Source organism: Antrostomus carolinensis, unplaced genomic scaffold, assembly GCF_000700745.2.
Source record: "Antrostomus carolinensis isolate BGI_N321 unplaced genomic scaffold, ASM70074v2 scaffold6495, whole genome shotgun sequence".
Lineage (NCBI taxonomy): Eukaryota > Metazoa > Chordata > Aves > Caprimulgiformes > Caprimulgidae > Antrostomus > Antrostomus carolinensis.
Genome location: NW_010314175.1, coordinates 104,387 through 131,479, shown reverse-complemented (window position 1 = coordinate 131,479; position 27,093 = coordinate 104,387). Strand labels below are relative to the sequence as shown.

At 36.6% G+C, this 27,093-nt stretch overlaps 1 protein-coding gene across 1 annotated transcript in view; it reads right to left on the bottom strand.

Annotated features, from left to right (window-relative positions):
* Positions 1–400: 400 nt before the first annotated feature.
* The window catches only part of LOC104524615 (receptor-type tyrosine-protein phosphatase mu-like), a gene marked incomplete at its 3' end in the record, with an annotated part of 124,147 nt that continues 97,454 nt past the window's right edge, over positions 401–27,093 (bottom strand). Inside the window, exon 8 of the mRNA XM_010167550.1 lies at positions 401–552. Coding sequence (XP_010165852.1) covers positions 401–552 — 152 coding nt within the window. The remainder of the gene's footprint in view (positions 553–27,093) is intronic.

Genomic DNA, 27,093 nt, shown 5'->3' with positions numbered 1-27,093 from the left:
ATAAATTTCACCTACAAAAAAAGAAGTGAGCAGGGGAAGCATTTGAAGGACTTGGGACAGCACGAACAATATAAAATTTTTAACATAATAGAGGTTGAAGAAAGGTAAAACTACAGCTGTTTCAGTAATGTCTTTGCTCTTCTGCAGAAGAAAAGGATGGACAGAAAAAAGCTCAATTATCCTTATTATTTTTAAAGCAGTCTATTCTTGATGCCTGACTGTCTTGCTCATTCAAATACAACCTGTAATGTGCTGCACAGTGGGAAACTCAGGGTTCCATGGATTTTCCATGACTGAGTAATGAGGAATATTTTAAGAACCATTTGCACCTTTCTTCCATCTTCCAAAAAAAAGAAAAGAAAAGAAAAGAAAAGAAAAGAAAAGAAAAGGAAAAACTTACATCTCCCATTTAGATTGTGCGTGTCCATGAAAGAGAAAGCTTCGTCACAGTTGGTGCCTTGTTCAGTGTAGCTTTTATCCATTGAATTCACCATCACTGTCATTTCCTGCCGTGTACTACTCAATGTCTCTTTCCGCTTTTTAGCCAATTTTCTTAAGAAATTAATGTTGAGAAAAAAAAAAAGAAAAAAAAACAACACTCAGTAAGCTTACGTAGTCTTCATGTTGTTTAGATCAGTACTGTAGTTTGTAACCATATTATTAAGTAATATATAATATATATAAAATATATAAAAAACTTCTTTACGGTGAGGGTAACAGAGCACTGGAAGAGGCTGCCCAGGGAGGTTGTGGAGTCTCCTTCTCTGGAAACATTCAAGACCCACCTGGACACCTTCTTGTGTAATCTCATTTAGGTTCCTGCTCTGACAGGGGGATTGGACTAGATGATCTTTTGAGGTCCCTTCCAATCCCTAACATTCTGTGATTCTGTGATTCCGTGATATTTACACTTCTTCCTGCATTTCTGGAAACTTAAGTTGATTTTACACTCATGCCTTTCAATGGCATCTGATAATCAAAGGACAGCTGCCAATGCCCTGACTTATGGTGAATAGCACCTTAATCCTTAGGGACCACCACTGAATTAAAGGGGACTACTTGGATACAAAGGTGATGTGAGCTACTGTATCAGAGGCTACAACTGTTTAAATACATAAATAAAAATGTCAGGAGAGAAGATTTCACTGGAACTGACAAATCAGTAACAATTTTCACTTCGCAAGTGTAAAACTGTCTTGAGTTGTTTCATTGAGACACCATATAATACAGCTAACTAGTTTACATCATACTGCATAGTGTGTATGTTTGATCTTTTAACACACTTTGCACCAGCAAGTGCCATTTTAAAATGACTTGCATTTCTAAAGACTATTATTTCCTGTCAGTCTTGATTTCAGGAGAACTAGTCGCAAGAGTTGGTTGCTTCTCAGCAGGCGTAGTCTGTCAGAGATAAGATCTTGATTCTGATACTATTACAGTGATTCATTAAGCTATAGAACTGTTTTGGACGCATATACGTCTTTTTTCCAGATGTTTGTTTCTGTTTAAAATAAAATCTCATTCTGTCTCATGCTTAACTGACATCACAAAATAACGTGTCCTAAACAGTGGATTTTTCCTTCAAGCTCTGTGAGACATCTGTGATTCTGATGATGGTGGATCCCATCCCCATTTTGTTTGTTTCCCTAGCCTGCAACTATGTCTTAGACCAAGCCTTTCCCCAAGTCCTTGCCTAGAGCCTTTATTTAAATTTTTCAGATTCCTTCTGCATAGTATCTTCAAGGTGTGGGTTTTACACATAAATAACTCATCCACAGACTTTGATCTTCTTATATCTGTTTGTTCAATGACTCTTCCTCTGTGGAAAACATGAGCCAGCTCATATCCATCTGCCAGAACTTACAGGAGCTTATCTCATCCATGTTTCCTTCCACTTCTAGAGGCCTACGGCATCAAGCATAACCAATTTCTGCTAACTCTTAAAGCCTTTCTCTTTGTTAATTCTCATTCAGTATGAAAAAATTATTCCCACCACAGACAAAAAATTTTTACCAGCCTCTACCAGATTTTCAAACAAGCACATGTTTGTCTTTTCTCATGTTGCATGGACAAGCTTTCTGTAAACCTCACCAATGATAGCTCACTATTCTGCTTCAAATCACTGTCTGCAGACACACTTTATAAAGTACTGATATTACTGCTCACTATGCTGATCAGTATTGCCACAGAGTCTTCACATGTTCCCCATCTATTTGCCTGTTGTCTCTTACCTTACACCTAGATAACAAACCATCTGGGTAGGAGCTATTGTTGTGTTCTGTACCGATACAGAACCAAGTTCAGTGGTATCTTAGTCCATGACTAAAGCTCAGAAGGCCTTTGAAACTAAAGTCTGGCTGTTAGTAGTACGTGCTGGCATGGTATTGGGTCACTGCACACAAAAGTATTAAGGGTCACATTTAGCCCTCAATAAGCTGCTGGATTGCCATTCCAATTCATGAGGACATATCCCCATGACTGAAAGCGACTGAAGGACTCTGCCTCAAAAACCTGTTAGAGTACCTGCAGTAACGAGTAGTGTGTACCTCTTTGTTCAGCTCGGAAGTCACCTGTGTTAGCTTGAGCCACCATGAACACACTCTAGATTGTGACTGATGCTGAGAAAAGGACAGCGCTTATGGTCAGTTGGATGGCAGCCACTTGTGGGACTCTGTACTACACTAAGCATTTAATTGTGCCACAAAAACTCATCCATAAATGTTCATTATTAGGGATTTCAAAATTCATTAATGATAATATTACAGTCCAGTTAAGAAAGACTGTAAGATTAACAGTAACAAATCACATCCTTCATGTAGATGAAATTTAACTCCTGATTTTGTAATTTGGTATATCATTGGTGGACAGCAAAAATAACTCATAAACAAAGGTTTTGTTGCTAAATTTTTATTTAATTTAGGGAGATTAAATGGAGGAACTTAACAAGTCTCTTCTGATCAACACTGATTTACTTTGTAGACTTTATAACAAAACCGGTTCTTTACTACTTCACAGTGCATAAATGCAGAAGGGACCACTAGATAATCTAGTCTGAACTCCTTTATATCAGAGACAGTAAAATTTCATTCAAGTACCATAAGTAAAACAAAACTATTGTATCTTTGCATCCTTCATTCTCTCCTTTCTTCATATCTAATTTTAATGAATGAATAAAATATTATCTAAAGTAGAATCTGAGATGTATCTCCTAATGCACAAACAACCTAAGTCCTTTATAAGGCTTATCAAAGTCATAACATGAAATGGATATATTTTTTCCTCCTTCCACCCTTAGCTCAGATGGTAACACACCAAATCATGCATGGCTTCTCTTCTGATCCTCTTTAGCCTTAAGCTGAAGGTACATACAGCTACTCCCACCACCTGCCAATCACTGGGCAATTCCCAGCTTAGCTGGGTTGTGAAACCAGAATCTGAACAGTGACAATGACAGCATCCTCAGTGTAGTCACTGAAACTTCATCCATAAGACATGTATCATATTTATTTTATTTCACAGCTGTGCAGATCATAGGAAAGTACTTCAGGACAATTCAGCACTAAAGCACTGCTTCAGGAAGGTATGCAGAGGCAGCTTTTCTTCACAAGACTTCTGTCTCTTCAGGCCGGAATCAGCAGCTTCTCTTTAACCAGCTGTCAATCCAATCAGCTATCTAGACACTGCATATTCACTAAAGCCAGGAAACTGCAGTGTATAGTGGCCTTCCATTGCCCATCAGTGGACCTGTGAGCACTACTTCTATTCACAAAACCTTTACTCACTGTCAATCTCACAAGCTTGGCACTTTCTCCAAGAACTCTTGCATGTGATCAATGTACTGGTGAACAGGTAATAACTCTTCCTTAACATTTTTTTAAAGAAAAGTTACTAGGAGAACTGCCCTGGGCAACATTATAGTGATACTAACCCATATCTGAAAATCCACAGTGTGGTAAAATATATTATACCAGCCACTGAGTGGGATTACAAAAAACACCCATGCTTTGTAGGGTGCACATCTCGAGCATCTGCTGCAACAGAGAACATCCTTTATTTTACAATAAAAACTGTATCCTTCCCAAGGAAAGCCAGAGTTCTTGCTTATTACACCAACAATATGAAACTCAAATTTTATTAAAAAGCCACCTAATTTTCTAAAAGAAATGACACTAACATTTTTTCATTTCCCTCATTTTTGGTTTTGATCCCATAATCAAGCTATAGCAGATTGTTTTTATGACAGTAACAACTGTACACTACTTCTCAGTCTGAATCTAATTCTGGAAATAGGTCTTGTGGGAGAAGTTCAAATCTGAAACAACTGTTACAGGAAGAGAGTGATACCAGCCAGACTTTTGTACTGTGAACAAAAACACCCACTGGACTTAGTCAAGTGAACTTTAGCTGAATATAACATTTTTAAAATCTGCAGTTTTCAGATATTACTGAAAGTGTTGCAGTGCTGTACTCTCTTCAACTCTTCCGTTCCTTCAATCTCTTGATCCCTGGGAGGCTCTAGCTACACAAAATCTAAAAACTCATAAAACCATGGTACTTCAGATCACCATCACCACTCACGCTCTTTGATTTGAAGTAAATTTTTGGGGAAAAAAAGGACTTAAATATTTTATAGTCTTCACTCATGGAAAAGACACTTCATAGATACTCTCTCATGTTTCCTCCTTCTTTAAGGAAAAGAGATCTACAACCAAAGGAAAAATAAAACAGATGGAAGCTCCTATGATTATTACTTAGGATGAAATACTTTATGCAGGGAAAGCAAAAATTATCAGCTTATCACAGTAATATTGTTACCATCACTATATGAAAAAATAGAATACACTATACCAGTCTCAGAAAAGAGGTGTTTGATATTCAGAAAAATCTCAAGACTAGGTAGGAACTGTTATTTTAAAGCACAAGAAATTGTGAGAAGTAAGCTGGTGTAATGGTAAAAATATGGTAAAATGCAGAGCAGACAAACATAGAGACTCCCCCCCCAGAAACTGTGTATGGGATTTTGGGTTTACTGTGTATTTGGGTATATGAAAGTAAACCTTTCTCAAAATCCTCCTCTGTGATTTCTCCCTCAGTCTCTATTTGGTTCATTTTTCATCTACTTACCTGTATCCATCTTCTCTGTGCTGTCTTGACTTAAATAACAAGGTCTTTGAGACCTCACCTGCCTTTTCCCTTCTTTATAAAGCACTAGGCAAAAAGCTTGAGGCACGATGGGACACTAGCATAGTTAGAGGAATGTAACAACAGTAAAAATAAAAATGGTGACTGGAGCTGATAATTGGAATTTAGAGGAATGTAACAACAGTAAAAATAAAAATAAAAAAGGTGACTGGAGCTGATAATTGGAATCAACTTAGGCCCTGAAATAAATGCGCCTTTCATTTTAATTTATGAACAGTGAGAAAAGCATATTTATTTGAATCAAGCAAAAGCACACCCTTCTTCCCAATTCCAAACTGAGTAGTACTTCCATTTTTGTATCAGTACGTGTCTTTTCTTCCCAGTAAAGAAAGGAGAAACAAGATTCTGCTACTTTCCACAGCTCCAGTAACACACTATCATCACCAAGATATTAATAAACACAATGAGATGGAATTAGTAACAGAATTGCTAAAAGAACTGGGCTGAATTATTTTCTTTAATCAATTCAATGAACTATTGCACTTATTGTAGCTGAAGATAAAATAGTTTCTTCTTATACACAGGTTGTTTCAAATTTTACTTTTCTCTGTGTGGACAGACCACATAAATGGTTCGGATAAAGAAAAGACTGGGGGATTTAATGCAACCCACTGGTGTGATGCACTTGTAGTTACAAAAGCTTTTAACAGTTTGACCTGAAAGAATCTAAACCAAAACCAGAAAGATCCTTTAGAAAAATAATAGATGGTTAAAAAGATACAATACAAAGGGTAGGACTAAATGGTCATTTTTCACAACAGAAATTCATTACTAGTGGGTATCCTACAAAAATGCATGTTGGGATTTGTACTGTTCACCATATACACAATGATCTAGAAAATGGGTCACTGTGTTCACAATGTTTTTGGACAATACACAGTTTTTAACTGGTAGTAAAAATTAGAAATAGGGTTAAAAAGTTACAAATTGCTTTCATGAGGTAGAATGACTGGATATTCATTTAAGATAAAATTCAGTGTTGACACATATGAAGTCACACATATAGGAAAAAATAATCCTAACTATATACACACAATATTGGGTCTAAATAACTTCATAAACAACAGAAGAAATCTGGTAGTCACTGATTCTCTGAAGACAAAAGTTCAGTGCTTTCTACAGTCAAAAAGACAAAAAGAAGTCAGAAATGACTAGGTAAGGATTAGAGAACAAAATGGTAAATGTCATTAAGCAACTGTATAAATCTATGGTGCTCCCACATTTTGAAAACTGCATTCAGTTCTGCCATGTGCCTATTTAAAAAAGTTTTTCTCAAACTAGAGAATATATGCAGAGAGGTGATGGGAAGATCAAAGAAACAGATCTTACCAGAAGAGCATTAGTCCTTATATAGATAAGGAGTCCCCAGTTTAAAAAAGAGGCAATTGAACTGGGAATACAATAAAAGTATATAAAGAAGAAAAACATGCAGAAAAGTAAGAAATTAAGAAAGAATTACTATTTCTCAACAATGTTAAGAACCAGAATCAGATGGTATACAGCAATTTTTTAAAATATAAAAGTAAATACTTCCACACAAACCAGATAATTATGGAACACATCACCACAGGACTCTAGAGATATCAAAAGTAAATACCAGTAAAATAAAAAACCATTAAGGGCTAAGCAGAGGACAGTGAATGCACTACCTTATCGTTGCTCTATTCCTATATTCATTTTAAGGTTTGTCACTGGTCACTGTCACAAACATGATGTTAAGTCTGGTGGACTTTTAATCCAAAATTTGATGCAATGATGCAATTTTTTTTATTATATAAACAATCCCTGCACAGATTATGTAATAAACAGGATGTAAATACCTAATTTGCTTTTCTAACACTTAAAATTACTCATCTTTTTGCATTGTTTAGGCTACTTATGATATACCAGGTAGGATCAATTAACTCAGGAATTAATTACTTTGCCCATCTATTTTGGCTGACTGTGATACTCTAAAACAGTATCATAATTGTTTTTGGGAAAATGCTTTAATCCAAAATAATTTAAGGAGCATCACTGATTCAGCAACATTCAGTCTGAAGATGTAATTTAACAAAAGCTCTCCAGAAGAAGCATATAAGAAAGTCCTCAAATGTAACTGACTTAATCCCCGCTTACTGTGGTTTTACACATTTTTCATACTTATAATTATTTTTTCTTTAACAACAAAGCAGTCCTTGTCAATAATTGTGATTGTTTTCCTGTCTTCAGCAATGAGTCCTTTAAGGTAGGCAGAAAATAAAACATCACACATCATTGCGAGACCTACATGCATATGATGGAGTTCAGGTTTAGTCTACCACCTCTGGTTTGCAATAGTACAGACTTGGTAACATTGGGTATTATTCTAAAATGCATTAGGAAATTCATAATACTACTTTCTATTTTTTAGGCTATCCTTTTAGGGCATACCTTGAATCTCCAGTCCCCTCATCTGTATTTTTTATATTACTTTTCACTGTTAAAAAGTCCTCACAGAAAACAAGTTTTAGGAACATGAATATCTAATCCAATTCAATCAAAATGGAAAATTTCTTTAGGTGTTATTAATAACTATCATTACAAGCCATTAATGCCTTTATTCTGCTTCATATTCCTTTTCAAAATAGCAGCACTCTACATGAAACCCCTTCGATCTCCCCTGAATGGACTGAGACACAAATATGAAGCAACTGAAAACAAGTGAGGAAGTGCAATAGAAATAGTATGGCATTAGTGATAGTGAAGTTCTGCTTGTAGCAAACTTCTTTCATTCATTTATACGTTTTATATTGAAATGTAATATGATTAAGAATGCAATTTCACAGTGACATTAAACTGTATACTGTCAACACTATAGACAGGAAATAAAGCTAGGAGAAATATTTTTAAAGGCACTACGTTTTGCAGCAAGAACTAGTGAACACAATAAAATGCTTTACAAGTTGTCCCCACTTCAGAAATTTCTAGAAAAAAACCACAGGGAAAGCAATTGTCAGGAGAACTAAAAAATAAAAAAGTAGGCAGGATCCCACTGAACTGTGTTGTTCCTTGCTTAGGACCCTCTCAGTATGCAAACCTGTATTAGATTATAAAATTATTCTTTTTCCTAAGAAGTCCAGAATATATTTGTATTGACATCACAACTAAGTAAATTTACAACAGTATGGAAGACTGATGTAGATAGAGATTCTGAGTATTTGACTCTAGCCAAGGGTGCATATTCCCTTTTACCTGACTTTATAAAGAGGTGGTTTACTACTTCTTTTAGGTGCTTCCTCTTTCTTTTTGTTGTCAACTCCTGCTTCAGAGCAAATGCTAACATTATTAATTTCATTTTTGTTGTACACTTCCACTGTTGGATAAAGACAAGAGAATGCATTTAAAAAAAAATGCCATGATGCTGATCAACTTTTGTAATGTGTTCCTGATACCACAGGATTTCATCTTCCCCCCTTTCACTCACTTTCATTTTCATTTTTGCCACAGAGACATTAGAAGTACTTTCACAGTAATACCAAAACTAGTACTGGGAGACCAAGAAGGACTGGCTAGAAAGGTAGAAGGAGAAAGGAATACAAGTAAAAGGATGGTGGGGAGGACTAATTTAACTTACAGCGTTACAAGAACTGAGTGCAAAATGAGTACAAACTTTTTAAATTAAGGCGGAGGTTAATGAAAATGGTTTTGATTTATATCAGCATAAACAAAATCAGTTTTCACTTTCTGTGTTTTTTTACTTGCCTTTTTACTCATTGTAGAACTTTAATGGTCTTTTTGCACTTTGTTGTTACTAGCAGATACATTCATTAGCATCACATGAGGTCAGAGCAAAAAGAAAAGTTATCTGGCTACATCCCATTTTCAAATATCAGTGGTAGCTCACAAGTAAAATATGGCATAACTTAAGAAACAGTATATCAGAAAAGAGAGAAAGAAAATATGGATGGGAAAGGGGAATGAGGAGGAAAAGACAATGGAAAAGTAAGGTACAGCTGCAGACACAGACACACAGCTCACCCGCTCTTTCTGCTAAGTGTTCCTTCTTGAATTCTGGTACTTAGCACATGCTTTGAGATTTGCTTATAGTGACATCATTAAAACTCTGCTTATTTGTTTCGTAGCTTCTGCTTTGTAGGAACTTCTACATCAGGTTATCTGAGTTTCTGCAAGTGAGGGTTATAGCATCAAACCCAACAACACCTCAGGTCAAAGGAGGCATCACACTGAGATCTCTTTGCTGATGCAGTGGCAAGAAACAGTGTGAAAAAATCGGAGCTATGTGGTGTGTCAGATTAATGTAGCAACTTTTATTTGAAATGGGCTGACTCTTGTCTTAGCTCACAGAGAGTTAGTTCTTGGTTACAGTTTAGTTCTTGTTTGTCCACCTAAGACCTCAGTGCATTTTAGTATAATTGTCAGGCTGTTCAGGAAAGGCTCTAGGCTATGACAGTAAAAGGGAATTTGAGAAGCGTTGGCAGGACTATATACCTGCAATGCTCCTGGCTGCATTATTTCTGGCTCAAGTTAGTCACTGGTCTTGGTCTTTAGAAGAATGCACCCATACACTTTAAATAGAAAATCCAACAGCCTCCTGCCCCCACAACAGGAGAATAAAACAGTAATGAGATGTGAGCAGCAGTATTTTTAAAAAATTACCATTATCTAATTTTACCATTACCTTGATTATTAGAAGTAATAAATCAGGCAACAAAACATTCCATTCTACTCAATTGGACGAAGGAAGGAAAAAGGAAAACCCACAAATTCTCTTAATTTGTTTCAAAATTTAACAATTTTGCAATATGAATTTAAATTTGTGTTTTGATTCTTATGATTTCAAAATTAATCAAGAAAATAGTGAATACAATGTCTAAATGACAGGGGATCTAGCTGCTGGTTTTCAATACCTAATGGGAGAGTACAGAGGAGACAGAGTCTACACACATGGTGAAAGGACAAGATACACTAGACACAAGCTGCAAATCATGAAATTCCCAGTAAAATTTTGTCACCAATGGGGTAGTCAAGCAGTGGAGCAGGCGCTAAGAGAAGTTGTGGGTTCTCCATACTTGGAGATACTCAAAACCCTGCTGGACAATGTCATGAGCATCTCGATTTAGTTTAAGTCTGCTTTGAGCAGGAGGTAAGAAAAGGTGATCTCTAATGGTCTCTTCTGATCCAAATTATTCTAGGATTCCCATTGAATTTTCTGGTAATAGGGCTTTTTTCATAAAAGGAAGGCCAGGGATTTAAAGGATTACAAATCTGAACACAATTCTCAACTGTGCCTCTTCTGGAGTAGTCCTACATGTGAGATGCACAGTCAGAACCAATACGGGATAATACTAGCAAAATCAGATATAGTCAAATAATTCAATATTGTGATAGAAATAGATTATTTTTTGTTATTTATTTATATTTTTAATATATTTTTTCTGCTGCATGTATTAAACATGAGGAAAAATTTCTTTATTGTGAGGGTGACAAAGCACTGGAACAGGCTGCCCAAAGAAGTTGTGGAGTCTCCTTCTCTGAAGATGTTCAAAACCTGCCCGGATGCTTTCCTGTGCAACTTCCTCAAGGTGAACCTGCTTTAGCAAGGGGGTTGGACTAGATGATCTTTCGAGGTCCCTTCCAACCCCTACCATTCTGTGATTCTGTAAAACACCTTTCTAACTTAAGGACCAAAGCTTGTGCAAATATTTTTATCAACAAAATTTTTCATTAGAGAGCTAGTTTTATTCACATTGAACTGCATCATAAGAATGTGATAATTTCCCATGAAAAAGGCAAATTATATTTTGATTTTCTAATGTTCTCATTTTAATGAAGATGAAATGTTTCATTTCCCATTGTGTTTGTATTAATTTCTGCTACATTAATTGTACATAAATGTAAAATGACATTATGCTACTTTACATGCTTTCTATTACACTATTTCAACTTTTTTTAAATGAAGTTTTTGAAGTTTCTGAATTGATCTTTTCCTGAAATGTACAGTCACAGGAAAATCCCACACCTGACCTTTCCTTTTGCCTGAGGATACTTTTTTCCTCCCAAAAAGAAAATTCATTTTCCTAGCTAACTCTGTTACGAACAGCAAATAAAAATTTACAAAGAACCTGGAGTTTCTCTTTTGTTAGCATATACACCATTTTACTTATCTATAGTTAACAAGAATACCTAGGTTCTTTTGTATGCAAATAATATATATACCTATTTCATTTTAAGAGATAACACTTAAAAGAAACAATTTAGATGAATGAAAGATGTGTATGTCATATCAGTCTTACAGATAAATATATTTCTTTCATACTATTGTGTAGATGGGTATTAAAGACTCTGCACATGGTACAAGAACACCGTATTTATAACATATTGTTTAAAGGATATATTTTGCTTTTGACATTGCAAGTCTTCCCCTTTGTCTCAACAGCTTTTATTTTTCTTCTTTTCCCCTATCATATTATCATATGATCTGAATAAAGAACTAAACAGACAACACTGGGGCCTACTCAGGAGGAGGTAGCTGTGAGATGCGTAGTGCCAGACAACATGAACATGAAAGCTTTTCACAGAAATACATTCATGACAGATTTTGAAATTCTTTTCCTGAAACTAATTATCATTATAGAAAAGGCTGGCTAATGATGAAAGAAAACACCTTCTCCCACAGCTGTCAGTTTTAAACAGACCCTCAAACTCCCAGAGGTGGTGTGCACTGCAGGTGCCCAGAATCCCTCTGCTTTCACAAACTGAGACAAAAGGTGGTATTAAACTGATGCAAATTTATTCTGGGATGATTTTTCCCATAACAAATCTTCATTGTATTTTCAGAGGTGTTCTAAGCATGAGGAATTACAGAGCTGTATGGCAGATGTATCAACTATGTGGTATTTTCATCATCCTCTCTGTCCACTAGCCTCTCTTTGAGATTTGCTATAATATTCCGAACTCCTTAAGCATGACGAGGCAAATGTCTTTTGTTAAAAGTAAATCTGACACTTAAGCGGTTCCTTCCACAAATAGAAAATCCCTAACCCCACACTACATCGCTACCTGAGGCTGACCTGGGTATGATACAGGTATTTTCTGTGTGAAATAACTTGTTACCTTTACTATGGTGTTAGAAAGTTTGTCTTGCAAGTCCCAGCAGAGGAAGCAGATACCCAGATTTCTACAGAGTCTAATGAGTTACTTCTAGGCTTACACAGGCTCAAGTTAATATAAAGCAATAGTAACTGTGACAGTTTTAAATATAGAAAATATTTTCCCCTGAAGGTATTTAGGTCTCTGCATAGACCTCTCTCTTATTGGAAAGGCAGGCATTTGTCTTTACTGGTATAAAGACATAAAGCATAATCAAAATAAATTGTTTAAAGCTCTTCATAACATACCTTAGAGGAACTCTCTTTAGCATATTTGGTATTTAAATACATGTAAATATATTATATATCTTATATACACGCATGTACATATGTAAATATATAACTAAATATATGTAGTGGTGAACCACAGTGCAGAACACAGTGCAGAACCAAAAGCAAAGGTTTTGATAGGCTTAATCTAACACAACTCATTAATCGGCTTGCTGCTCCCCAGAACAGAATACAAAACAGCCAAAGGCATTTTGCTGAAAAAAAATTCCATTGTGTTAGTACACATATTCTGGTACCTGTATAACCAGAATATATGGTTATATAGATAAGCATCTATATAACCAGATAAGCATCCCAATCTAGCTCTTATGTACATCATGCAGGGGGAGGTACTCCTTCAGTTCCTGGGTATACTGCCTTCTGTGCAACACAGCATTCCTTGCTCATGCCAGGTGCAACTTTTGAACCATAGCCCTTTACTTTCTCACTTGAATAGATAATTTTTGCCTCTTTGTATCACAATACAGGCAGCAGCCTGTACCACATAGTTGCTAGTGCTGGTACTAGGCATTCACAAACTTGGACATGATTTCTTCTGTGCTACCCACATCTCCACGATGTGCCTTTCATTTTTTCAAACAACTATTTCATCAAATCCATTTTCCCTCCTTCAAGACTTTTGTAATATTCAGTAAACCTCAGCAGTCAAAAATATCCAACTGCACAGGGTTTTAATCAGCCTTTTAGATGAGTCTACCTTTCTTCTCTGCCACCAGAAGAAATCTGTTTGGCCAAAAGTCACTGAATAAAAACATGGAATAGGCAATACTCAGTCATGTAAGAAAGAAACTAACTTTTTCCTAAGGGGCTGCTGAAATTGGGCCATCCCCTTAAGGCAAGTAGAATAACTAGTAGGATGCATGAAGATATACCCTGAGCATAGTGTTCCTGGTAGTGCACCGATTTAATAGCGCTCTGTGCTCACTGGAGCAAGGAAGGCACTAAGCAGTGGTTCTTTATCAGCATGTAGCTTGTAAACCGTTCAAGTGCTCTCCCAAGCCATGGATATATCATCTAATTGGCAGTGGAACTGCAGTGGCAGATGGGCTGCTGGTAATCCAAAGCTGTGACTACAGGAGTAAGTGTTCCAGTTGAGACCTTGTGAGGCTGATACTATTTGGTCAGTCTAAGAAGCAGCTGCATCCTCAATCCAATCCTATCCCATGCAGAGGAATGGGGCTTCTGGGAGAAACTGTCATCTACCCCCTTTATGATCAGCTAATGAAGTTGTCCAGCCTCTACTTCTGTCTTAGCATGGATATCAACAGCTCATAATGAAGGTATTAATATGAGGCCTGTATGGCAAGGAAGGTAGGTTAATCTACTTCAGGGGCTCTTCATACAACTATGGAAAGGGTGGCTGATACAGTTGTGTAACATGGTGGCTTTAGGTGAGAATGTTTCAAATATATCTGTGTAGACCCTTTCATTTCTAATTCTGGCAAACTTGAACCTATAAACACCAAAGGCTTTCTCAATTAAAAGATGTAAGAAAAGTGTCAATGAAAGCTTCTCTAAATCTTCCAAATATAGTTTCATCTGAAAAAAACCCCAGTGTTATAGTCACAATAACTGTAATATTTCAAGAGAATGTTAATTAATAATTGCATTTTCACTCGGAGCTTTGCCACCTACAAGCAGTATGTTAATCTAAAGACTGAGGAATTAAATTTTTCACATGAAACCACACTACCTGAGTCTATGCCTCTGTCACAGAAACACACTCAAAGAGAAAACGAATACCTTGTACTTCTTCAAAAATCTAATTCTAAATTCTGTGAAAATACATTTTCTGAAGACATGTTAGCACTTTTTATCCTCGGGAAAGGAAAAATCTGAAACTTCTGAATAGAGCTTCCATAGTAAAATTCCTTTTGAGCAAACAGAGTAAAAGCTATAAATGTCATAGTCCTTCCCCTGATGAAATCAGCCATTACAAGAATACTACACGTATTAATATGATTTGTTAGGTACTGTGATGTTCTTCAGAAGGTAACAACCCCCAACAACTAAAATACTACTACATCATTAAAAATATCAGTGAGTTGGAACTTGCAGTTTTAACAGAAATGATAGCTGCTGTTCTTATAATACGAAGCTCAGTACTTCAAATATGTTGAAATACTACAGTTTACAGCAGTGATGTAATACAGTAAGTTTACTAAGTTGTACAGAGCTATAAAGATCTGTTTGAAGTACCACAGGAAGGTGGCAATAAAGCCAGAAACAGAACTAAAAGGCTTTCAAGTTGAAAATAAGAAAATAATCTTTGGCACTCCTCTAATAAAAACTATCAAAGATGAAGCTTCTAAGATACAATGTTCTAGTGCTAAAATTAACTCTCCAACTTATTATTTACGGAGGAAGGAAGTAAACTGTGACAGCTGCAAGTAAAACTGCTCTTTCTTTAATGAAAAAAACCAACAGAATTTGATCATGAAGAAAGCAGTACCTCCATAGCATAAAAATTATTCTACATCCCTGAAGAATTTAATGGCTAATAATATCCTTTCTATGAATTTACTGAATAATATTGCTAGCACAGAATTATCTATTAAAGCTCTACATGATTTGGGAGATGGTACTTGAGAGGGAGTGTCTTAATGCCTTTAACATACTGCAGGTTAGGTTGGGAGAGTGGCCTGGGTAGGAGTCTCATTCATAGGAATTAGAGAGAGAGGGTTGTACGATAATAACTTGCAAGACAATGTTACCATTTAGTAACATATGGAAATATATGGATATCTTATCCTGCTGGAGAAACCACTGAAATATTTTTCTGCACTTAAATAAATGCAGTGAGTAGGAAGGCTCCTAAAACAGTACAGTATTTGCTGTGGAACAGGTTTTGTAAATTCTTTTAATGTTTTGGCACAAGCGTTGCTATATTTTCTACTGAATCAGGGTAAGTAAACTCTAATATATTCATTATGGCTATTTAACTATACAATACTATAGTTTAACTATACTATACACTTGGAAATACCTATGGTGGTGTGACTGTTTTCTAAAGCTGAAGAAATATTAATGCACAACTTAAAATATATCACTTTCATAAACTAGGACTTCACGGCAATTTCTCTTTAATATACCATTTGATTCAAAGGATAACAATTTTAAGATCAGGTCTCAAATAAATGTTTTGACTAGATCAACATTTCCTACCCTATCTAGATGACTTGTTAAAAAGCTGTATCTTTCAAAAGAAATTACAAAACTCCTTACAGTTGACTCCAGTGGAGAATTAAGACTGTAGAACAAGGACTGTAGAACAGTGTATTCCACTTCTGCCCTTGAATAAAGGAGTACTGCCTCTTTCAAGGAGCTAACAGGCCTTCCTCTGCCAACTTTTACTTGTGCAAGACCAAATGTAAAAACAGGACCTCTAGTACATCCATTAAACTTAGTCAATTACTAAACATAGTCATGGAATCCTCTTAATGAAAAGACTAAGTAAGTACACCATGGGTACTTACAAGAGCTTTATATTGAACCTCAGGTCACTGCATGGAATGACACTAGCCTCCATCGGGGGTTAACTTTTAACAGTCACTAGTAACCTTTAAGCTCACAAACACTGGATAAAAACCAGTATTGTGCTCGTTTCTTCAACAGCATGCAAATAAGTAACTTAAAAACAGATGAGTGGACATCTGTGCAACCTATTAGGGACACGTTTGCTGTTTAAATAGTGTCTTCCTTCAAAACACTGTAACCCTATAAAAAACTATAACTAAACAGGAGTGGGCAAAGATTTTGTAATAATACTTTGACACAAGTGAACTACAGGTGAGGAGACTATAGCTGACATTAGATGAGAGGTTATGGTAAGAAGAAGCTAGATAAACAAGAATTTTCCCCAAATCCGAATTCAGAAATGCAGGCTGAAGGAGACAGGTGGACACCTGGTTCAGACACTTGGACATAAGTTCGGGTAGAATTTTCAAAAGCAGTAGAACAAAATTTTGTCTACTATAACAGCTGCTTTCAGAAATTAAGCAAAGTTTCTCAGTTACTGCCATTTGCAAGTAAAATTAAAAAAAAACAAAAAAACAACAAACCAAACCCAGCTCACCCTGACAGAAGCAGGTAGAATTGTTTGCATAATTTGGAATATCTTTTTTACATACCAAAATAGCATATGGACAGGAATTTATTAATACTGTGGCCTGCATCTGATAAGGACATCTTATCTTCCCTCTGCAGTCCCAGCCTAAGTTTGCCTTTGCCACTTCTTTCATTTTTTTTTTTTTTCCACTACAGTGATCTACAAAGTTCATGTGCCCATATAACATGAGACTCTCATGCTACTTTTCCAGTTCATTAATATAACTCCTTTCACCTGAGGAGTTTTAAATATTTCATAGAGTTTTACTAATTAAAACTTACATTACTTCCTGTGAAATATGTATGGTAAGGGGACAGACAGAAACCACTTCACTCATGGAAGGAAGTTAGCAGTAGACTGAAAGCAGTGTTACTCTTTACACAGAAGATGGAGAAGACTATTGCATGCAGCAGACAGATAAAAGGATTTAGTAGGATGAAAATTATTACCTAAATGGAGGGTTGGTCCTGAAAATGGAAGCTTCACATTTTCAAACAACTTTATTCACGAGTGGTACAACTAATGGATTTGAGCTTTCTATGGATTAATGTCTTGTGTTAGGCCCTAAATACCATACTCCCAGCTCTCCTTTAGATCTTCAGCATCTGCTCCCCAACACTTCCCAGCTACCTCTCCTGTCTGTATAACTAAGCAGCTCTAGTTGCTAAACAGCAAAAGGCTAAAAATAGGATGAAATTTTAAGTGTCTCCAGAATATCTCCCCTGTCCAATGCCCCTCTCCTCACTTACCTTGACCACTTTTTATGTCTGGTATTTTGGATTTCAGGTTCAGCAGTGGTGAGGTCTTCACTGATTAGGTATTTGAACACCTAATGTGAAAGTGTGATGTTGAATAGCTTGAGTGAAGTCTTTAGATATTTTTTACTAGAAATTTTAAATTAAATAACAACAGACAGAAATATCCCAATAGAATATGAGGTAAACTCAGTGCCCTCTGGAGGTTCTTCTCTCTCTCTAATGTCTTGAAATGGAAGCCAGGGATAGTAATATCTGGTATTATGTATATTTACTTAGGACTTAAATTAGATGGAAATAATCTGACCCTAATGGCTTAGCAGGACATAATCGGGTACACAAAATCAAACATGTTTTAAGTTTTCCTAGTCAGGAACACAGTAACACATCAGCTCTTAACTGTTAAAAGTAGTTAGGGGCTAAAATGGTTTGGGGAACAGATAGGCAGACATATTATTTATATTTTTATTTTGTCACTAATCACAACACTTTTCCTTTAACTGACAAATAAATCACCATGACTGGCTTAGGTGCACATGCCATACTCGTGCTTCCCTACTACTAAACCAGGTCCTAAGAAACAGGCACCGTAACTCCTGGCAATTGTATTCAGAGAACTACTTTGCATGCATAACCACAGCTGAAATATTTTGATCTGCTTCTTGGAAATAATGTGTTCTATTACTTGCAGGTACTGCCAACACCACACAAGTCGAGTCATTAAGAAGCAGGAGGTAAAAATAATAAAAAAGAGAAACTGCTTAGTTTCTTCTTCAATTTGTGTCATCACAACACTCTCTTTCTACTGGTTTCAGAATGAAAAAGAAGGGGTGTGATGGTTAATCTATCGTTTATTCAAAACCAGCAACAGAAGTTAATGGACAGTTATAAACTAATTGAGTGCGTCTGTAGTGCTATCTCCTCATTCATCTCGCTTATTCAATTTAGCTCTGTTAGCGTTCCATATGGTACAGTGCCCCTGCTGCTAGGAACAGTCATTCATTGCAAAAAAACCCCTGTAACAACAGGAAGCTAATAGTTTAACTGTTCCTCTAAATTTGTTTGACAAAACTGACATTTAGTACACCACGTCACGTTGTCAGTAATCTGCAATTTACCCTTAGGCAGGCAGTGGATGCTCATTTTATTTACCTCTCATAGTTAAAAGCGTAATTAATATTCCACTCTGAAACAAAGATTACAGATTTGACAAACATTGCAATTTAAATTCTCCATTATAGCAAACATTAAAATCAAACATCTTTCACACACGCCATTGCATAAAGGACACGTGTAGCTGTAATTTAACTTTTTAGTTTTTAATACCAGAAACTAATTTCTGCTGTCAGTTTAATGAGGTGGAAAACACAAATCTTGTTGCTCTCTGTGTGCACAGGCTGGGACAGTTAGGCTGCAGAGAGCTTGAATCAGTTTGATTCACAATGTTTCAGTCAAAATCCCCAGATTATTGTGAGTCTAAAAAAGAAAAAGTCTAAAAGAAGAAAAGTCTTAAAGACTTTGTTCAACAAAAGGCTTAAATAAACACTTCAGGAAAAAAACATACTGTAACATCACAGCAGTTTCCTGATTTGCTGTAGCATTGCTGAAAAACTACAGTAATTGTGGTCTGGGCTGTAAATCTGTAGCAGCGCCATGCGTAGCACAAAGCCCAGCTCAAGTCTCCAAAGATTGCATAAGGAGGGCATGTTCCCCTTCTCAGAGTTTGACCTCCTTCATCCTGCTTTATACTCAGTCAAGGTTAGGCAGTCATTCAAATAATTTAATCACAGGGTTAAAGCAGGAGTGGTTTGCAGCGATTCCTGACCTGGGTCAACTGTCAGGCTGAAGGCAGGGGCTTGGCTGGCATTGTCTCTGCCACTTTCCCAGTTTCTTCAAGGCCAGGCTGGCATAGTCCTCCTCCTGCTCCTCCATCCTTCACTCCATGCCCACAGATTTTACATGTAGAGCAAATTCAAAAACAATTGCAGTGTTTTCTACTCACAGTAGTTATGCTCTGTGTAGAAGTCCCATAGCAGGCTGCTTGGTGGCGTCTGCATTGCAACTGATTTATTGTGCCAGATTCTGTGACAATGGAGCATATTATCAAACTGGCAAAGTAGGGGGAGCTCTCAAAGAAATAAATTACTGCGGTTTTAACTCATGCTAATTTCAATTGGAATTCCAACTTCATAAATTCTGTGTGACTGATTAAAATTATTAACATGTAGATCACCTTTAGGCAACCACACTGGTTCATTAAACATGGAAGCCTAGAATTATCCCCACTGAAACAAATGTGTGTATGAATGTGTGTGTTTCAGAGACATACATCAGGAATTTTTAATTTTTTTTGAGATTTTCTTCAGAGAAGCACTGAGAATGCAAATAAAAAAAGACAGCATATACTCAACAAAGAGGCTGCTGTTACCCTCTTCTCAATCCACCCTATGCAGTAACCCACTGACTTCTGACTCGTTCACAAGACTTCATTAGTCACTGCCAACTTCAATCTGCTTCAGTTATTTTGCATTCAGCTCCCAAAGGAAAAGCACTCTCCGCACTGATCACAGGCTAAACTAAAGATAAACTGGCTCATTTTATAACACATCAAGCTAACATGTCCTGAATCACACTAGCATCACAAACCAGGAAAGGAATCTCTGAATATATCCAACCCTGAGCCAATACTACATTTCTAAAAGTGAATCTCCAAAACAAAAGTTCAATCTTTAGATGCAGAGATTAGTGTAAGCACATTATTTCTTTCCTAAATGTCAGAGGATATAATCAATGTCTGCATTTTAAAAAAAATCTTAAGAGTAGTAGTATACTTTAAGAGTACTGTTGATGGACAATCTGAGATTCTGTGAACAAATGATTTGAATGTACCTGTTAAGAGCAAATATTTGAAAAGGTTATAGCAATTGAATGAAAGTTATTTAGATTTTTATTTTATTCAAAATGAGATGCAGGCTGTGAAAATGTATCAATCAGGAGATAAGCAGCAGAGCCACAAAGGTCAGAATGACAGCTGTTGATAAAGGGAACCTCATTAATCATAATGTAAGAATTGCCATATTGGATTAGACCTGAGCCAAACTGGTCTTACATCCTGTTTCTTTGAAGTCCTGGATGTTCTATGGAAAGTATAAGAGATATCATAAAATGTAGATGTGGAAAAAACTGTTTCCATAGTTTAATTATGCATTATATTAAAGTCTTCCCTTCTATTTTAAATCCAAGTTAATATAAAAACCTGTTCCCTTCATGTTTGCATTAGCTGATCTATGGAGAAAAAAAATTCCTGGTTCAGTCTACAATTTATGAATTTGTTTACTTTTTACTGTGCCTATTTTTATCTTTTCCTTCAAATGGTCAAGGCTCAATCTTTCAGTCCCTGCTCATGTACCTTTTTGTGTCTGAAATTATACTCCGTGCCTGACTGAAATTTCTCGCTCTCTTCAATATTTTTTTCTGGATGAAGACTGACCAGTTTAAGAGCAGTTCTAGAGTTCTGCAATTCTAATGCACATTTGCACCTTCTAGGTTGAATTTGTTCATTACTTTATTATAGCTTGAATTCCTCCACTTTGTTATGAGATTGATTGCAGTGCAGTCTCTTGAGAAGCTGGCTGAAAGCCTTTTGTGTTTCTGAACTGGTCTAACAGCAAGGGCTGGAATTTGTAAGAGCAAATTAAGAGAGAAACTTGTACGACAGGAGAATATATTTCTTTCCAAATTCTAAGTAGCAGTGCTTGACTCGACACTGTTAACTTTTCCTATTCCAGGTAAATGGAAAGCCAAGATGGCCTTCAAGGAAAATCAAAGGGGCACAAGCACACAGTGGTAGCCCTCACAGGTAATCAGTGTGCTCTACTGGCTCAGCATTATCATAGCAAGAAGAGGGAGAGACTTGTTCCCATGGGATGTCTAGAATGACATAAAATCAATTCCATCCTTGGGGCATCAAATTTTCCATAGGCAAGGGAAATTGGGAAAGCCAGACCTTCATTTGAAAAGTTAACAAACAGATAGAGAATGCTCAGTTTTCTTACTTGTGTCAAAACTGAAGTCCCTAGGTGTCAGGGGCTTGTAAAAATCTGTTTTATATCTGTGGTGGATGTGGAGATTACAAAGTTTTCTGTAAACTAGTCAGAGCTGCTTTTGTCTGTTTGTCATCTGAAGCTGCCCTCAGGGTCAGGCTAGCAGACTTCAAATATGAAGACTACCAGTGTTCTCGTTAGGCTCTTTGGGAATACTGTTGTGAGGTTTGGTCTGTGTATCACAAAAATCATCTGCAATTATTTTTCCTGGGCTTTGCATGGCACTCCCTCTCCATAAACTTCCTCCCTCTGATCACGCTACAACAGGCTAGAGAAAGCAACACAGGTTGTTTTACTCAGTCAGGACTTTTTCGTAGCTTCATAAGAAGAGGAGAAAAAACACATTAGATGCACTTACCAGTTGCTTTTTTTTCCCCTTGCCCTACTTTTAAAAGAGAAATTAAATATACAACAATTGCTGTGGCAACAGAACAGCAATAATTAAATCCTTGGCATTTTAATGCTCTTCTAAGTGACACGCTTTAATCGAGAGACCTTTAACTTCTGTGAGAATGGTCTTCAGAAGAGACAAAGGCAACTGTGAATAAAACATCCAGTTTGAAGGTTCCGCTTGAAATGCTCCTATCTTTGAATGATGTTGAAGGTTTGTTTCAACATTTGCACTCTGAATGCTGAGATTAAATTAATGAAGAACAGTTTGGTGGATTCCAGTTAACACAAAGTTATATTTTTGCCTAATTTACACAGCAATAACAGAAGCATGTCTTATTTCCTGAGGTATTCAAGAAGTTCTTAACTCTACTTGTGCTACTTTTTTTGACGTACTACAATCAACAGAAATCACAGGAGTTCAAGAAATTACAGAATTCTTACTGACAGTGTCTTTTTAGCTTGGTCTGTGGGAATCTACCATCAAAACATTCAGCTTGTTTCCTAACTGTGAGCCATTGCAAATGTTTTGCTAAAACTGGCAAAACTAAGATTTCTAATCTTTTGCCAACAACACTTCTTCTCAAAGAAATGCAATTTTCTCAATAAGGAAAATGTCACTTATAAAACTCCACTTATAAAACTCCACTTAGGAAACTGAAGTTCATTATACACTTAAAATGAGACTGTATCATATTACACAGAGTATGCCAACATTATGTCCACAGATGACTAGGTAGGCAACTAAATATGAAAGCTAACTGAAGAAACAGAGGAATGCATTTTTGGCAGTCTAGATCACAGCTAAGAAAGTCTTTTTTCTAATCTGTCAAATTATTTTCATATGTATATGGTGAGGCCGGAGTTTCCTATCGTTTCATATGTATCTGGTGAGGCCGCATCTGGAATATTGTGTCCAGTTCTGGGCCCCACAGTTCAAGAAGGACAGGGAACTCCTTGAGAGAGTCCAGCGCAGAGCCACCAAGATGATTAAGGGAGTGGAGCATCTCCCTTATGAGGAAAGGCTGAGGGAGCTGGGTCTCTTTAGCTTGGAAAAGAGGAGACTGAGGGGAGACCTCATTAATGTTTATAAATATGTTAAGGGCGAATGTCATGAGGATGGAGCCAGGCTCTTCTCAGTGATGCCCAACGATAGGACAAGGAGCAATGGGTGTGAGCTGGAACACAGGAGGTTCCGCTTAAACTTGAGAAAAAACTACTTTACAGTGAGGGTGACAGAGCACTGGAACAGGCTGCCCAGGGAGGCTGTGGAGTCTCCTTCTCTGGAGACATTCAAGACCCGCCTGGACGCCTTCCTGTGTAAAATTGTTTAGGTTCCTGCTCCGGCAGGGGGATTGGACTAGATGATCTTTCGAGGTCCCTTCCAATCCCCAACATTCTGTGATTCTGTGATGTATATGTAATATACATCAGTATACATGTATTGTTCTTCATTACCAGGCTAATGGTACAGGGTAATATAATACAACCAAATGTTCTATATTTCTGTTATATATCCTCTTAATAAATCTTTTCTAACTATAAACTCACATTATATGCAAGCAGACAGTTAACTGACTTTACTATTATGTATTTGATTTGATGATGCGTAGGGCTTCTTTTTAAAATCTTTCCCAGTGAACTAATTTATGCCATAAACTTAAATGTGTTCTAGGACATTACTGTATTGTAAATTGCTGTTTCCTTCACAAAAGTGTATTAAAAAATTGTGAATCTGCTACGCCACTGACATTTTGGGATAATGAGTGAAAATCTTGCATTGGTAACTAAGTATGTGAGTGGGAGCTATGTGTGTAAATGCTTGACACATCTCAGGATTCTGTACTTCAAATCCTTTATGAGAAAATTTGCTTTTATAATAGCTGTAGTTTATTGAACTTTCCTTACAATACTGAATTATTCATTCAGCCCACTTATCAATTCTTTTAGAATTTTTAGAAATTGAACAAAACTCTCCACACACTCTCTCATATTCCTTTTAGAAGAGATGATTTACAAACCTAAAGTCTTGATGTGAAATGCACAAAAAGCTCTGAAGGAGTTTATATTCCAGCAAGGCTAATTTGGACATGTATTAGTGCAACAGATAAGTCACAAGTAATTATTTATCATTCAGAAATTCTGGAAGCCCTATGATTCAACTGGTTTTATCTCAAAAGAATAGCAGAATCAGAGCCACGGTATTATTTTAATAATTTCAGAGCTGATTTGTGTCAGTACAGGTAAACTTCCTCTTGATTTGTTGTGAATGTGCAGTTGTACTGTAGATCCATTCACTGGATTGGACACATATTTGCTGTGGAGAGTGACACAGATGAAGTATTTAATCAGAGGTATCTTCTAGTGCAAACATGTTTTTCTTTTCTCTCTAGGTGTTTGTAAGGTTCCTGAGATTTTAAAGTTTTCTAAGGTGCCCGGCAGCTAGTTGAAAGCCAGGTTCTGTATACACTATGTGAATGGTTGTATGTCTGTGATGGATGAATCATTAGGTAGATAAAGCTAATTAAATAGTATAGGACTGTTGTGTTGAAAAATTTATTTTTTCCTGTTTCAGATAGTACCAAAATCTATTTCTTTGACAAATGACTACAACTGTGATGGCTTGGTATATAAGGCTCTTACCACATTTCAGTCTTTGATGGATGCTGTATCTCAGTTCTCTGAATGCTACAACACTTGCAACATTTGAAAATACTCATTGTATTTTTTTCTTTTGGCTAGAATGCTTATCTAACTGTCAAGCAAATGAAACAAATTATAATAATTTAACTGGGCAATATTTGGGTCCATAATAGCAGAGAAACCACTCCATAAAAGCAGCAGTAAAGTTACACAGGTGCAAGAAACCTCAGAAATCAGGTTTCTTTTGAAGTATTCATATAATCTTTTTTAATACCATGGCTATCTTCATTATGAGACCTGAGCATTACAGATCACAAAGAACTTAGGGAATTCAAATGAATAAAAGTAACTTAGGATGAAACAATGTTGAAAAGAATAAATCAGCATACATGGAATAATACGTTGAAGATGATGTACAGATATGGAACTTGCAATTCAATCACTTCTCTGAATTGGGTGCAAATACAGCTTTAGTCAAGTTTTAAGCGAACTACAGAAGACTGACCTTTCTCACCACAATACCTTCCATTCAGCACACTTCACTGATGCAGATACGAGGCTGAGAGCCATCTCCTTTCATCTCTGAATCTCCCTCTCCCTCCTTTCTCCCCTCCTCCCCTGCAGCCCCCACCCCCAGAAAACTGTTACTGACATCAAGGTATGCTCATCCCTTTTTTCCACTGTTTTGTAGTCTGTAAGCAGCCATTGTGCTTTCAAAACTAATCTTCTTTCTATTTATATATCAATAAAAAAGCCTAGACTGCAGCATTTCACTAAACAACTTCAGGGATTTGAAAAAGAAAACAAGCCTATTTCACTTCAAAATGTCAAGATTCAATTCACCCTACCATGCTATTCAGCACACACAAAGAAGGGATAAAATATATCCCAAAGTGTAGTGAGTGATTACCAATCAAAAAATGCCACATTTAGGTAGATAGCTATTGATAAATCTCTGGGAAGAACAGGAAGAAGTGGGTACTAATGACAACAATTACACACATACACACCCTGAGAGGGGGAGAAAAAATGTGATAATTAAGACTGTAATCTGTGTATCCAGAATAAATATTAACTGACACTAAAGCAACAGAAATGAGTTCACTACTGTCTCTGTGAGGCATCCACAACACAGTGATAGCATTTGTCTGTGTTTTGTTCCTTCAAAAATAGCAATGGCAGTTTAAATAAGTACAGAGACTGTTTGAAGATTTTTGAAGGGGTTTTTTCCCCCCTCTTTTCTTCTATCTTGGTAGAATGCTTCTATTCTAAAGACATGATTGCAAAATAATCTGAGGAGGATACTTTGAACTTCAATACCAGCCACTAGAATTCCTCTGTGTCTTTTTTCTCCAATTTTCATGACAGTATGTTTACTAAGAAGAAATTCATAGACTTAAGCCAAGAAAGAATAAATCACTCCTAGATATATAATGAAGCTTGGGCTTGAAAACGCAATTATTAACAGTGTGCAAGGAACTAAACACAGAAGAACTGCCTTTCAGCCATTAAAGGTATGTTCTACGTAATTTGGAATATTTAATTAGCTGCTCATTTATCACGTCAACAATGCTAGCAGAAACTTCTGCTGCTTTGATGCAAAGATATTTTGATCGCACAACATGTTTTCAGCGCATATACTGTACCATTCAGGGATCTATTCTATGCCTGCTTGCATTGTGTTGAGATGACTTCAGGCAGTTCAAAGGAGTAATCTAAATACTGCAAAGCACACACAGAAATGCATGATTATTTTCTGCTGTCAAAATACCTGCCTTTTGCTTAGCTTTAGATTAGCACCAGATTGTTTGTACAGCCAGAAGAAACAGAAGAGACTATCTGGAGGAAGACTGCATGCCAGCTAAATTAACAAAGATGGAATCAGTGCAACTTCCTTCCATGAACCAGTTATGCTATATTCTCCTTATCACTGTGAAATCTTCTTGTCCAAGGAAAGACCCTGGGCTGCAAGAACAGTGATGATAGCTCCTGAGAACCACAGGGATCAAAGGACAACACTGCCAACCAGCATACCACACCACCTCTTGGTCTCCTAGCTAGCAAGTAATATACATACTATGCATTGCTAAAAGCCATTCATTATAAGATTGTGTATTTTCTACTATGAAACTCCACCATCGCTTCTCCAGTACTTTTGTCCTCAGCATCCCCTGTTCACCCTCATTCCCAGTACTCCAATATATTTGCTTGCTATATATGCTCGCTAACTCATCAGTAAACTTCATTAGCACACTTCTGGTTTTTGTGACATGATGAGTAACGGCAAATCAGAAAAGATCAGTCTTTAGACGCTCCTACGTCAAAAAGAAGGTTTTGTCACTAATATAACCAACCACTGCCATCTCTCCTTTGATCACATTCTTACATGTCCTACAATTTCTGTAATAATTGCCATCTTGCCTAGTTTAACTAACACACATCCAAATGGCACTGCACCTGTTGTCTTACTG